At 34.5% G+C, this 16340-nt stretch overlaps 1 protein-coding gene across 2 annotated transcripts in view; it reads right to left on the minus strand.

Annotated features, from left to right (window-relative positions):
• Window positions 1-16340, minus strand: part of LOC111418628 (RNA/RNP complex-1-interacting phosphatase) — a 268726-nt gene that overhangs the window by 166861 nt on the left and 85525 nt on the right. For both annotated transcript variants that reach the window (XR_011641697.1, XM_071199660.1), the window contains exon 6: window positions 8401-8447. Coding sequence is in view for 1 of the 2 variants with exons in the window: in XM_071199660.1 (XP_071055761.1) it covers window positions 8401-8447 (47 nt within the window). In the remaining variant the exon portion in view is untranslated. The remainder of the gene's footprint in view (window positions 1-8400; window positions 8448-16340) is intronic.

A 16340-nucleotide genomic window follows, 5' to 3' on the forward strand; every position in this document is an offset into this window, starting at 1 on the left:
GGGACAGAAGACTGCCGAAAACATGATAAAAGAGGGTAAAATGAGAATAGGACTCGCCTCATGTAAAATAGAAAAGCGAGTCAAAATTACGAGGTGTCTTAGATGCTGGTTGTCGACGTATTTAATCAAAGAGTGTACCGGGGAAGACAAAAGTAAATGGTGTTATAACTGTGCAGGACGGGATCATCTGGCTAAAGACTCATATACAGAAACCAGATGATAAAACAAAAAGAAAAGAGAAGGGGTAGCATAGTGATAAGGGAGGAGCAGGAAGTCGAAGAATAAGCTAAGGGCAATGAAATGAAAATCCAGGAAATCATACAGGATAACATACAGGAACAAAAAAGCGAGCAAATGATTAAAGCCCAAACGAAATTGTTGAAACAAGAGAGTAAGGAGAAAGACCAGAGTACGTTTGTGACAGTCACAAAGAGGGAAAGGGAAAAAAATAATAGAATAAAACCTCTGAGACCTCTCCTGATGGTTCGTCAAATAAATAAACAGAAATGTCTAGCCAAATTAAAGTTTTGCAGATAAACACCAATAGAAGTGTAGAGAATGAACCTGATGGAAAGAAACATTAAAAAGAAGGCAATTGACATTGTTATTGTATCCGAACCAAATAAAAGGAAAATTGAAATGGATGTAGCAATTAAAGTTACTATCTCGGAGATTACAGCAAGTAATTGGGAAGAAGATAGCGGACTCGTCGCGATTAAAACAAAAATAGGATCATTCCGATAGTGGGATGCTATTTAATACCTAATAATACCATAGACTATTTTAAAGAACAACTGGAAGAAATCAGTAAGGTAATTGATAGAAGAAGTGAGCAAAAAATTATAGTAGCAGGTGACTTTAATGCCAAATCCGCTGCATGGGGGTCCAACAAAAAAGACAAGAGAGAAATAATTTTAATTTGAAATAGACCAACATGGAAAAGGAGGAACAAAGCTGCAAACCTGCAATGAAACTTATGGCAAAAGGAGAAAGACAGGACCAAGACAGGGTAATTTATACTGGTGGAATGATATCGTCAAAGAAGCCAAGGAGACAGCAAACAAACACAGACGAATCTAAACCAGAGCTAACGCAAAGGATAATAATGAAGCAGAAAAATAAAACGCACACAGAGAGTATGAGAAAGCGAAGAAAGCTCTCAAAAAAGAAATTAAAAACGCAAAGAAAGTTGCTTGGAAAAAACTATGCGACGAACTACAGAACAACACATGGGGGGATGCATACATTATAGCGGTTCAAAGAACATCTAAAGTATCACTAAACCAGGAACAAGCCAGGACATTAATTAAAGAGCTGTTCCCAGAGGGGAAAAAGATAACATTCAATTTGGAAGATGTGGAAAATGAATCGGAGTGTCGAGAAGTCACAGAAGAAGAAATTAAAAACCTCGTAAACAAGCAAAAAAATTGAAAGTATCAACCCAAATATAAACCTCTATGTCTATCTGAACTATCTGAACAGTTATGGGAAATTGTATGAAGGTATCATTAAAAACAGGCTAGAGGAAGAACTGGAAGAGAAAGGTGGGCTGTCAGAAAATCAGTACGATTTTAGAAAAAGTAAAGGCGGAGACAAATAAGCTAGAGAGATTTAGACAGGGGAAGAAAATGAAAAGTATGTATAAAAACTCGAACAGAAACTGTCTCTTCTGAAGCTTTACCGGTGATGGCGAACATACTCCAAATTGATTTAATGCCGAGAGTAAGGATGTCTGCGGGAGCAGCAAAAGAGGACCGAACCTCCCTGCACGAAGATATAGTCCAAGAATGGAACAGAAAATGAAGAAAAGACACGGGCAAGGCTCGATGGACCAAAAGAATAATCCCTGAGATAAACACGTGGATAGCTCGTCGATGGGGGGAAGCAAACTATTTCACCAATCAATTGCTGAGCGGACATGGTTGCTTCAGAGCCTACCTTTTTAAGCACAAGAGAAGTAATGACGAAACGTGTGTCCACTGCACGGATAAAATGGATTCTTTAACTGTGCAAGATGGAAAGATAAAAGAACAATACTAACCCCAGAAAATTGCAGAAAGCTCAAGAAAAAACTGAAAATCTGAAAATAGGAACTGTCCCAAGTGGAAAAAATGGATTGACGTTATTTGCAATTAAGCAATTGTAAAACTAATATAGCCTAGTAATCAGGAAGAATACAGATTTTGAACTGATATGAAACCATCACTTCAAATATAAACTTGAAATACAATGCAGTCAAGCTAGAGTTTCTGAAAAAATATTTAAATGGCAGAATTCATACTTCGCCTTCGATTGTATTATCTTTACATAATCTGCATAGTCTATAGGTAGGGTTACCATACGTCCGGATTTCGTCCGATTTGACAAATTTGTCCGGGTTTTGTTCGGATCTGAGAAATGTCCGGATCTGATAAATAAAAATAGAAAAAGTGGCAAAATCGGGAAATTTTACCCTTCGCCACTCCATAGGTTGGTCACACTGCACTCACTCTTTTAAAAGTAAGCTATATTCAAGTCAGTCTCGGAGTGTCAGTATCTCAGACCGAACAGCAGTCGATTTTTTGTTAGTTTGTGTAATTAGTGTTTAAAGTGTAATTTTAGCGTGTAAGCGTAGTTATAACTTTGCAAAATGCCTAAGCGCAAATGTGTTTTTACTGACAAACTAAAAAAAGATTACAAGTTTTTAAGACAGTGTCAGAACAGTAATGATCGCGTGAGATGTGTGACTTGTAACTCTGAATTTTCTGTGGAGTATCGAGGACGGTACGACATTGAAAATCACTTGCGGAGTGAGAGACACAAGAAGGCAAATCAAGCGGCGTCATCGGCAACTATTAAGAATTTTTTTAAAAACACTGATGTCACAGATGCTGAGCTACAATGTGCGGCTAAAGAAGCAACTTTTGCTTACCACACAGCAATGCACGGTCTTAGTTTCAAAACATCTGATTGTACTTCCAAACTTATTAAAAAGCTATTTGAACCTAAATTTTCGGGAGCTCGGACCAAGACTGAAGCAATAATTGTAAATGTAATATCACCTTGCATACTTGAAAAACTGCAAAAAGATTTAAAGAATGCAAATTTTCTTACTTTGACAATTGACAGTTCAAACAGAAAAGAGGTTAAATTGACTTCTGTGTGTGTTCGTTATTTTAACCGAAACGAAGGCGTAAACGTGAAACTGCTATTTTTTGACGAACTACCTGGTGAAACCTCTGATATTTTAGTAGAACACGTTTTGAAATGTATACAAAAGTTCTCTATTGATTCAAAAGTTGTGTGTCTATGTGCTGATAACACCAATACCAACTTTGGTGGCGTGGAAAGGCATGGGCAAGGAAATGTTTTTCGAAAACTACAAAAGAGACTATCAAGACCAATTATGGGCATTGGATGCTGTGCTCATATTTTGTACAACACAGTACAGACTGCTTGTGATGCTCTGCCCGTTGACGTTGAGTGTACAAATTCTTTTATCAGTACACTGTCAGAGTGACTGCTTTAAAAGAGTTTTGTGACACAGCAGTTATTGAATACAAAAGAATCCTTTCACATAGAAATACTAGATTTTTAAGCTTGATGCCTGCGATTGAAAGGATACTAAGTATGTATAAACCTTTGAAATCGTACTTCTTAACAGTTGAAAACTGCCCTGCAATATTGCATGCGTTATTTCGAGATCCAGTGAATGAACTTTTTTTAACATTTGTACATGGGAGCTTGCAAATGTTTCAAATGTCTATCCTTAAAGTTGAGTCTGATTTCATCACTGCAACAGAGGCTTCTCAAGTGTACAAAGAATTAGTTGTAAAACTGGAAGAAAGGAAGTCAGCTAACTTTATACCGTTTGCAGCAAAGCTGATCCACAGAAGGTTAACAGATGAGGAAAGCGTTGATAACAACTTTCTTAACAGTGTTGAAGGTTTTTACCAAGCTGCGATAAAATACTTGAAGCTTTGGGAAAACAGCTTTGACAAGGCTAACCACTTTAAATGGTTAACTCTGAAAACTTACCCCACCTGGGATGAGATGTAGACTGTAGCCAGCGTTATACCGGACTCCATCAATGTAGATGCACTATTTGATGAGCGCTCCTCACTAATCCCAATTGTAAACAGTCTAAAACCAGAATGAGATTCCCTGCCAAAGGAAGACACCCCCAAAACCTGTGAGAAATGGAAACAAATATTCCAAGCATTTGAGAGGAGTAATGTTTCCTTCACGAACATTTTTAAAGTTGTAGAGTTCGCCATGTGTTTGCCTGAAACTTCAGCTCCAGCCGAGCGTATTTTTTCAATGATGGGGTCAGTGTGGACGGCTGAAAGAGGGAGACTGTCTCTGTCAGTTGTAAGAGACCTACTTTATATTAAAGCAAATTCTGTTATGTCGTGCACAGAATTTCATGAACAAATTAAAAATGACAAGCCATTTCTGAAGAAAGTCAGATCATCCGATAAATATGAAGCAAGAAGAGAAAAGTGTATCCCTGGACCCAGCAGCATAAATGAATTATAAAAGCAAAATCTACTTTACGAAAGCGACTTAAGTCAGGGAGACTTTGGACGATTCCAGAATGTTTTCACTGAAAGGATGGAAAACGAATTAGCTGAACACTGCAAAAATTTAGATAACCGGTTCTATGGTCTCTCATTTAAGATGTTTAGAAAGGTTGCGTATGATTACGCAGAAATGAACAATGTAAACAATCCTTTCTCTAAAGTGTTAAAATTGGCAGGGAGGGACTGGGCATACAGATTTATTTCTAAACACAATCTCTCTTTAAGAACGCCAAACCCTACTAGTCTAGCGAGAATTATGGGTTTTAATCAAGTGCAAATCAATGGTTTTTTCGATAACTTAGCCAGCCTGTATCAAAAATATCAGTTCACACCGAGCACAGTATTTAATATGGATGAAAGCGGAATTACAAAATTCCGAAGGTACTGAGCACAAAAGGCAAGAAGATTGTAGGTAAAGTTTCGTCTGCTGAGCGGGGAGATACAGTAACAATTGTATGTGCAGTAAGTGCTGCGGGAAATTATATACCACCGATATGATTTTTCCGAGAAAGAGATTGAAAAATGAGTTAATGGATTGTGCTCCTCGCGAATCTATTGCTATGTGTTCCGATTCTGGTTATATGAAGAGCAACCTCTTTGTAGTCTGGCTCAAACATTTTCAGTCAAAAACTAGACCAGATGAAGAACATCCGCATATACTCCTCGCATATGTCACTTGAGGCTGTGATGTTCTGTAGGGAAAACAACATCCACATGTTGACAATTCCTCCACACAGCAGCCACAGGATTCAGCCTCTTGACTGAGGAATGTGACAAATGGCTTCTGCACAATGCAGGACGATGCATAACTCATTTTCAAATCGCCAAAATTCTCGGAAAAGCTTACGAACGTTGTTCCACTATGGAGAAGGGTGTGAAGGCATTTGACGTCTGTGGAATTTACCCAATTAATAGAAATGTATTTTCCGAGGAAGATTTCTTGCCCTCCTGTGTAACTGACGTAAATAATGCGGTAGTGAATACGAACACATCCAAAGAGCAACAAAAACGCTACGATGTCGAAGTGGACTCCAGTTCTGACGACGATCCTGAAAGCACAGTTCCTCTTAGTATTTTACGGAATCAGTTAAGCAACCAATTCCTGACCCCTAACAAGCTTAACACAAGTAAAGTTTTCAAGCAATACGAAGCGTCCGAGCAGACTGTTGAAGATCTCTACCAACTTTTCGTAACGATTCAAGCTCTGGTCCCATTCCATCAACTTCACACGCAATCGTAGAGAAGCACTCTGTCACCCCAAAAGATATTGTTCCTCTTCCTAAAAGAAGGGAGGAGCAAAAAAGGAAAAGATTAGGAAAGAAGTCAGAAATATTATCCAGTACACCGTTCAAGGAAAAACTGGAAGCAGACAGAGATGAGAAGGGTAGAAAGGAGGCAGGAAAGAAATGCAAAATGTTTCTTTACAATAAGCGTGCTCACACCAAGAAAAGAAAGCTTGAAACTACCGCTGTTGAAAAATTTAGACAAGAGACTAAATTAACTAAAAAGAGGAGTAAATTGTCTAGTCGCCAGGAGAAATATGTTTGCCCGCGTTGCAAACGAGAATATCAAGAGCCACCCGAAGAGGATTGGATCGAATGCTGCCATTGCAAGAAGTGGTGGCATGAGATATGCACTTCTTATAAAAATATAGGCCCATTTGTATGCGACAAATGTGTTGGAAATGTTTATACACGATGGGACTCTTGCCCCCATATTATTTGGACTCTTGCCCCACTGTTGGGGCAAAATGCCGATTATGAATTTCTAAGAATGTTATTTTATGTTTGATGTTTTATGTACTCGACATTGAAGAATATATTTATTTTGTTAAGAGTAATGTTCATTGCATCATATCCCACCAAATTCGCATCGATATTGTTAGTTACGCGGAGAAAAAAAAAGTTAAACTGTTAGATGCGTTGTCTTGCCCCATGTTACTCTACTATAATAGTTGTGTAATTTATTTAACACCCCCGGATCTAGGGTAAACAAATTATGGTAACCCTATCTATAGGTACAGTTAACTTTGCATATCCTATATTACAGCTTTTATTTAACTGATTAGGTATTTTATCTGTATCATATCTAATTAAATCTATCTAGAATATTTGATGATATTAAAATTATTTGAATAATGTTGGTTGATTTTCCGCATTTGTTCCACGATTTGTGATATATCTTCGGCCCATTTACATAAGGAGCGAGATCGTGCACATACATTATCGTTATATATGGAGTGTTTGATAAAGGAGTCCCCCTACGATAAAGTAGTGAGGGCACTGCTGCTGGTGGTGCTGCGCGACAAACAGACGGTTCCCGTCGCGCGATAACGTTCTCTATTTGATGTGCACATAAACGTGTTTATACAAGCCCCGTTCCGACGAACCAACTTACTGCCGTTGTTATTAAATAAATTAGGTGGCAGTGGAGGTGTCAAGCAGCGGCGGCAGACTCCGGGCTCCGGCTGCCGCATTTAACAGGCTCCGAGCTGTATTAATTTGTAACTACGCACTGCCGTGATATGTGTGATTACTATTTGCGTTGTTTACACAAGCGTAATTTATCGATGAAACGAGAATTACGAGCACGCAGTCTTAAGATGTTTCCGTTTTCCTCGCAAGCAAATGTCGTCTCTATTAACTTCTCAAAGATATCGTGAAATTTAATTGAATAAGGCCCACTTTTACCACCTCTTGATAAATTTAACCGATAGATAAATTGGCGATAGATAAACCATGGTAATTATCTATCGGTTAAATTTATCAAGAGGTGGTAAAAGTGGGCCTAAGTAACTTTAACTGCTTTATAATAAAGATTGTACATTTTAAACGTCTCAATCCCGTTAGACACTAACAGCAGCACGACTAAAGCTCGCGGATAGAAAAACAACTAACTGGAAACCGAAGTATAGGGAAAATAAATCACGACCAATGGGGCTCCACCTCGGACTCGTTTCCGAGAAATTTAATAACTTCAGGCTTCCTTGGTAGCTCTTTCTTCAATTTTTCAAGTCTCACTCGAAGAATACCACGCGGTGTACATTAAACAGAATCAACTCGAAGAGAAGTAAGGAATTTTTTGAGTGGGCGGACCAGATTATTTTAAATAGAATTAAAGATATTAATTTTTATGTCATTATCAGCGAGATTATCTAAAAACTCTCAAAATGTTAAGAGATCCGTATCAATTTGCTTTGAGATTAATATTAAATCTAATTAATCAACACAACAAATAATGAGTTTTATGTAAATCGAAATAACATAACGCTTTTATTCCTTTAAATTCGTTGTTTTTGTATTTTTTTTAACGGCGTGAGGTCGAAACGTTCTTTATTTTACTCGCGGCTACGATTATCCGATATAAATTACTTCGGTGGAGTCGAGTCGTTGTGTTGTAAGTTTCTCTCTACAGTAAACGCATGGGAAAGGGTCACGGAAATAGAAAAAGGCGATCTCTTGTATGTGTGTGCGAGGACGTTGCCTAACACTATCGAGCTATCGCCTGTTCAGGTGTAATGTACCGATTGTTTGGACGTGGAATCTGATATAAATAAAACCCGATACACGTGTAACTTAATTTTAACAACCGACCACAAAAAGAAAAAAAATCGATTCAAAATGCCTAAATTCACTCGGAAATGAAAGGGTCATTATGAGATCGGTTTAGAAACCTATTTAGTTTTTAAGGTAACATTTTATCTAGTAAATGGTTCCGTAAGAACATAATGGGCTCTTCGGCTCGTCCACTTCTGCTCCAATTAAATCAGCTCGATAAGATGCGCGATAAAAAGCTCTCGAAAAGGAACTTTCGTATCGAATCGAAATGTCTTACTTACCTCGAGAAGCTGGTGATCGTAGAAAGTTATCCACGGCCGCAATAAACCTAAAATTAACAAAAAAAAATTATTTAAATAAAAATCGTTCAAATTAAAATCAAAATTCGACTACAATTTAATTATTGCATTTATAACGAATATATCGTATTATACTGGGTGTGACATAGTAACGTAACGGGTGTGACAAAATCAATGTTAATACTTGATTATTAACGAAGAATTTAGAAATTTTTTACGTATTATTAATAAACGCTGTTTATTAATAGCAATTTCATTGTCACATTGAAATTTTCATCGATATTATGAAAATGTTATACAGGGTGTTTCGGTGACTCGGGGAACAAATGTAACCTAGTATACTAGAGTGAAAATGATGACGATTCATGTAAAAAAAATTAGTAAAAGTCCTCAAATTGCAAAGATACTTATGAAATTTTAACACATTTTTCTAAATATCTCAAACACTATTTATGGTAAAGCGTTGAAATTTGGTACAGTGTAAACTAATATCACGTAAAATCATTAGGCAATTTTTGAGTTGGATCGGTACGCGGGAACAGTGCTACTTTTTTATTCTATCATAACCCTACATTTATTTTTGCAGTTTCTAATAGTAGATTTAGTTTAGAATCTTTTATCACTCTTAGAGAATATTGATAAAAACCACCGTTTTCGTATTAAATGCAAAAATGTTAGGCTCCGAATTCAATAACACTAAAAAAAAGAAATAAATAAATAATCTGAATTGGCAATGACAAGTGAAAATCGAACTGAGCTGTCATAACTATTATGTATGCAACATGTCCAAGTGTAGATTTAGCTAAATCACATTTTTAATTTGTTTTAGTTGGTTTAATAAAAGAATTCGAAAACAATAAATTAAAAATCAACAAAAAAACCACAACACTAACAGGAATAATAAAAAAAATACATAAAATAACAAGACAAGTAATAAAAAATACTAAAGGAAATGTTCAAAAACTTAGATTTCTTTTTTTTTAGTGCTATTAATGAAATCGGAACCCAAAATTTTTGCATTTAACACGAAAACGGTGACTTTTATCAATATTATCTAAGACAGCCATGTCCAACCCAAATTACTCTTCGGGCCAAAATTTAGGAATGTACAAGGCACTGGGCCGCCACCCACCTGAACAAGAAAATTTCAATTCTAGCGCACACTCGCGCTCAAATGAGATACGTATACACAAACTAGCATGTACACAGATATACACAATAATATATAGGTATTTCAGTAAATTACAACAGATATTTAATGTGAAACTTGTTTATTTATTTTATTTGAAATTTTTTTAATATCAACTTCTAATTTTGTTGTGGCACAACGTAACTGATTTGTCAAATTTGCGTCGGTGAGCCTGTTACGGTCTTTGGTTTTGACTAATTTTAATCTAGAAAAAAATGACTCACAGAGATATGTTGTGCCGTTTGCTGTCACAATACACATAGCTAATTTTTTCAAATTAGGAAATTTATCTTCCTGGATATATTTTCCATAAAAGTCGACTATATTGATGTCCTCAAACCTTAATTTCATTTCTGAGTTGGACTGCAGATCGATAAGTTCCAGTTGTAAATAACCTGGAGCTGAATTCACATCAATATTAAATGGACAATTAAAAATATTGAACATTTGTTCAAATTTTTCTAGGTAGGCAAATCTTTTTTCAAATTCCTCAAGCAAATCTTTAATATTATGCGAATATTCGGAAATGGGTTTATTTTCCATTTCGAAATCATTTAAGTGAGGGAAATGTGTGGCATTATTCGATTTCAGTTGATTTTGAAAATATTTTAATTTAGCAATGAATGTCTTTATGTCTTGATAGCAATTCGTAATTAATTTATTTTCTCCTTGAAGATTCTGATTTAGTTCATTTAATTTAGTTGTGATATCTATTAAGAAACACAAATCCAACAACCATTTTTCATAGTATAATTGTGGAACGTCTTCGCCGTTCTCATTCATGAAAATTCTAATTTCTTCCCTGAGGTTCCAAAATCTTAATAAACATTTTCCACGACTCAACCATCGTATTTTGGCGTATATATTAGGTCACAGTACTCGGACTCCAGTTCGCGAAGGTATTCTTGAAACTGGCGGTGTTTTAATGAATTATTTTTTATTTTGTTAATAATATTAATGACAACTGACATCACGTGAGACATATTTAATGACTGAGCACATAGATTTTCTATATGTAAAAAACAATGACAAATAAATAAATCCAAAAATGATGTATTTTGTCCCAAGCTTTCAATATGTTTGCAAATTAAAGTAACTGCTCCTATGTTTTTTCCTATCATTGATGGTGCTCCATCGGTTGTAATACCAATAAGTTTTCTTAAATCTAATTGTCGATCTTCCGCGCATTTTAGAACAGCATCTTTAATATCTTTGCCCGTTGTTGTATCCTTCAGACTCACAAGATCAAGGAGTTCTTCTGTTACTTTCAGCTTATTATCAACTCCGCGAATAAATATAGCAAGTTGTGATGTATCCTTGATATCGGTTGTTTCATCCAAAGCTAATGAGTAGTACACAAATTGTTTGGTATGTTCATTGAGGTTTAGGGAAATTTCATTGGAAATATCATCAACTCTACGTGCAACAGTTTGATGAGACAGACTTATTTGTTTATAAATATGAACTTTTTCCGGGCTAATATCTTCAGCTGCAGCAATTAAACATTCTTTGATGTATTCTCCATCCGAGAAAGGTTTCATTTTTTTAGCAATAATTTGAGAAATTTTTAAACTTGTACTGACAATGTCGTTTGATTGTTGATTTTGTTTTTGAAACACATTTTGTTGAGACTTTAAGTTAGCTTTAAGTAAGTGTAATTTGGCCTTGCGTTCACTACCAGAAAGTACAGAAAGTTCCGTATGTTTTTCATAATGTCTTCGTATGTTATAAGTTTTAGCAGTAATCGTTTCACGACAAACTAAGCACACAGCATTATTTTTTACTTGCAAGAAAAAGTAGTCATCTTCCCAATTATTTTTAAATTGTCTGTTTTCATCTTCTAGTTTTCTTTTCTTCCTACCCGACATCGCACGTCAATATTATGAACAATTTTATTTATTCTGGTACAATTAAAGAAACGAATAAATTTTTGTAGGACTGCAAATTAAAATAAAATATTACTTACTTTTATTTTCACAACCTTTTTAAAACAATAAGTTTATCAACTCTGTGATTAATCAACTCTCTACGAAGAACTCGCATAAACTGAAGGGACTAGAAAATTTTATGATTCAATCCACTTTTGAGCGAAACAGGGGAATACCCGACAAAACGGACAAATTCGCAGTTACGTATCTCCGAATCTACGTAAGTCGGGGTATTTACTGTATTCGTAAACGCCATACATCGGGATTCGCTATTGTGCAAATTATTTTTTTAACATCGTCATTGCCGACACCTCGGCGGCGGTGTCAAAAAAATTAAGATGAAAGGTTCTTCCAAATATATTAAGCTATGTGTTTACCAAATTTGGTGAAATTCGGCCAAGGAATAACTGAGTAAAATCGGTATATAGGTACCCACATACATACAAGATTCCATTTTTATATATTAAGATATAGGAGTTTTATAAAACGTCATTCGACCAAGTAATAAAAATTATTTGTATTATCGATTATTAAAATTTAAATATTAATTTGTGCGATTTCCTTTTTTTGTTATTGGGCCGCACAAAAATCGCAATCGGGCCGCCAGTTGGACATGGCTGATTTACACTGTACCAAATTTCAACGCTTTACTGTAAATAGTGTTTAAGATATTTGGAAAAATGTGTTAAAATTTCCTAACTTTTATGGCCTGTATCTTTGAAATTTGAAGACTTTTACTAATTTTTTTTTACATGAATCGTCATCATTTTCACTCTAGTATATATGGTTAAATTTGTTCCCCGAGTCACCGGAACACCCTGTAGATTTTTCTTGGTGACTCTATGATGCATTTATCAATATTACAAATCCGATTTATTGAAATTAATGTATAAAAATTATTCTGGTAACAACCTTTTTAATTTGGGCGAAGTATTCAATCATTACATCAACGAAACTTTTCGTTATGCTGATAATAAAAATCAATAACACGAATTCGTAGTATTAATATACAGGGTCATCCACGACGACCGTCCATTAGAACTTTACAGGGTTCTGGCCAATACAAAAATTTGAAAATATACCTAACATTTATAGTTTGGGAGATAATTACGGTTTTTTGAAAAATGCACACATATATCGATATTTAATCTAGTGTGCCATGAATACCTAGTGTGACATAGTGTATAACCATATAAATTTGAAAATTTGCAGACTTCTGATGTTTGATGCCAGCTTTTTAGTAAAATATTTTCAGGTTCCGGGTACTTGCGATTACACCGGAAGAGGTGACAATTTTCATATTTCAAATGAACACCCTGTATTTTATTACATTTTTGAAATTTTTGTTCAATTTTAGGCCATTTGTATGTTGCAGCCGACACGTATACGCAATTATTTGGTTGCACTCTCCATTTATTATCAAATTCAAATAATCCTCATTACTAAATTCCAAATGTGGCATTTCTTGAGAACAGATCACTACAAAAAGTAACCTAGTCATCACACCAACAGAAATAAACCATAGCTTTAGCAAATGTCAAACTGTTTACTCTTTCCTTACCGATCCTCTGATAATAAAAACAGTAAAACAGTTGTAATAAACATCACAAGTCTACAAATTTTCAAACTTCCACTTCATCCGGTTATTCACTAGGTCGCACTAGGTATTCATAACACACTAGGTTAAATATCGATATGTGTGTGCATTTTTCAAAAAACCCTAATTATCTCCCAAACTATAAATGTTAAGTATAGGACATATCGGATATAAAAGATGTAAAAAGAGACACTGAAGACAACTAAGTAATAAAATATGGGGGGTGCCATTTAAAAAAATGAAGTTATGGTACTTCCAAGTTTCGAAAAAGTAACGTGCCATAGTAAAGTGACCAAACGTTCTAGACAGCCATACTCGGCACCAAAACACACTCCATCATGTTGCTTAAGCATGTTCTGAATCCTAAATTGATACCCCAAAAATCGAGTGTTCTCTGATTTTTTGAACAAATGTCTGCTGGAGCAGATTTTTCTAGAAAAATTCGAATAACTCGAGAACGGCCGAATCAAATTGCAAAAAGTAAAGTCATTCATCAACCTTGAAAACAGACAAATCCAAATATGTAAAAATATACAGGGTGTTCCATTTAAAAAAATAAAGTAGGTCGCGACTTCCGGTATAACCGGAAGTGTTAGATATCTGAAAATATTTTAGTCGAAGAAAATGCAATTGATAATACTTAAATCTGAATTTTAAAATTTTTATTTTGGCCAGAACCCTGTAAAGTTCTAATGGACGGTCGTCGTGGATGACCCTGTATAAGAACGCCAAATTCGTAAAATTAACGTAAATTAAAAAAAACTAAACGAATCCAATAAGTTTTGATACTTGTTTCTACCGGTTTCTGCTTGTTTCCAAAAATCGTATCTTTATTCTGTGCTGGCTCATTCGCTTATATCACGTGTTCCTTTGCGTAACGAAACTTCTGGGTGAAGTGAATTTAGTAAATTGTGCAATTTGCGTACCGATGATGATGAAGGTGAGTTCATCTAAATATGCTTTACTTAATTGGATTTCTTCACAACTTGTTTAAATTTATTTTGTTAATTCTAGATTGTGGCGCAGCAGCCGTTATATGCCTGCACTAATACAACCTTTTGTGATGGCAATTTTCGAGAATATTTTTAAATTAAAGTTTTGAAGTTGCCATAAAACACCTATTGAGATATGTGTTGCAGTATCTTCGTAAAAATTTTTTCTACTGAAAATAGTAGCTGTTCCAGATTGCTTTAGGTATAATAAGTATATTATATTTGTAAAATGGAATTGAAAACGACTCACCGATTGGATGTTGCTTCCTTTGGATTTTACTTCGAAGCTCAGCTGGAAAGAAAAAATAAATAATTTATTGTGACAAAAAAAATGAATTAATACGATACCTTCTAACATCCATAAAATAGCAATCCGATGATCTCAACATCACTAATGTCACTATATAACACTTAGCACAAATATTGCACGTATTTATCACTTAATTCAGGTAATAAGTTTTATTTTTCAAAACTACTTTATCACTCCAAAATGCCCGCATATCAACTAAAATGCGTTATTGGCGAATCAACTTCCAAACATCCCCTCCTTAATTTATTGTGTGAAGAGGGAAAACTGGAGGTGAATCAACAAAAAATGTAAAGACGACGGGGCGAAGCGGTTTTCAATAAAAAAATTACTCGTTTTCTCGAAACATTTCAAATAAAACTTACATTTTATTAAAATAAAACGCACTATGGAATTTTAAAATTTAACACTTTCTGCAAAAGAACCCGGTGCCCAATAAATAATTAAAACGTTGGATTATGTAACATCCCTTATTCCTTGTGTCATGAAATATAAATTTAAAAAAATCGTATCTCAAGAACGAATTGAGATATCATAATGTAACACTTGAAATTTTTTAAATGGCACCCTTTCGTTAGGCTCATTTGATAGAGATTTCTTTTCTCTTTGCGATGACGTAAAAATTAGACCCAAATGTTAAAATTGTTTATTAAGAAAATTTAACTAACATCATTAATCTAGATATCCGACTAATTTTTCGTTTATTTGTTTTATTTTGTATGTAAATTTAATTTACGGTAATAATTCGAGGTACTTGACGATCTGAGATTAATGTTATATGATTATTAGTAAACAATTTTTGCATCTTTTTCAAAAATTTTGTGATGTAAGGGTACAAAAATTTTACATCATCATAAAGAGAAAAGTAATCTCTAACAAATGAGCGACTATCTCAATTCGTTCTTGAGATACGATTTTTTTAAATTTATATTTCATGACACAAGGAATAAGGGATGTTGCATAATCCAACGTTTTAATTATTTATTCTTTTGCAGGAAGTGTTAACCATTAAAATTCGATGCGTTTTATTATAATAAAATTACGTTTTAAGTTTTATTTGAAATGTTTCGAGAAAACGAGTAATTTTTTTATTGAAAGGTTGAGTTTTAAAACCAAAAAACGATTTAAAACCGCTTCGCCCCGTCGTCTTTACATTTTTTGTTTATTCACCACCAGTTTTCCTTCTTCATACAATAGATTAAGGAGGGGATGTTTGGAAGTTGATTCGCTAAGAACGCATTTTAGTTGATGTGCGGGCATTTAAGGGTGATAAAGTAGTTTAGAAAAATAAAACTTATTACGTGAATTATTTAGTTTATGCTAAGTGGTAGGTGATATTAGTGAAGTGATATAGTTGAGATCATCGGATTGCTATTTTATGGATGTTAAAAGGTATCATATTTATTCATTTTTTTTGTCATAATAAATTAATTTATCTTTTCTTTCCAGCTGAGGTTCGAAGTAAAATCCAAAGGAAGCAACATCCATTCGGTGAGTCGTTTTCAATTTTATTAATTTACCAAAATATATCGGGATAATTCGCGATTTGAACGGTGTAATGATTTGTGCTTAATCGGTACCATTCAATAAATTTTTACATTTTGTGCTTGAAAAATTATAAAGCTTAATTATTAACATTGTCAAAACATGAAATAATTTGAAATTGAGTGTAAAGCACTCCAAATAATACTAGTATAATCTTTTTTTGTATCAAATAAAATGATTTCTTTTGGAATTTTTGGCTGCCAAATTATGTGGTATTTCAATTCAATGTTTTCCATATTTTTCATGATATATTTACTTCTTTAAAAAGAATTGTTTATAGAAAATAATCTTTGCATTGTCCCTCAACCAAGTTGGTGCGTGGATTGTCGAAGTTGCTGGTTGACATAATATCCTCTTTGAAATG

This window comes from Onthophagus taurus, chromosome 10 (assembly GCF_036711975.1).
Source record: "Onthophagus taurus isolate NC chromosome 10, IU_Otau_3.0, whole genome shotgun sequence".
Lineage (NCBI taxonomy): Eukaryota > Metazoa > Arthropoda > Insecta > Coleoptera > Scarabaeidae > Onthophagus > Onthophagus taurus.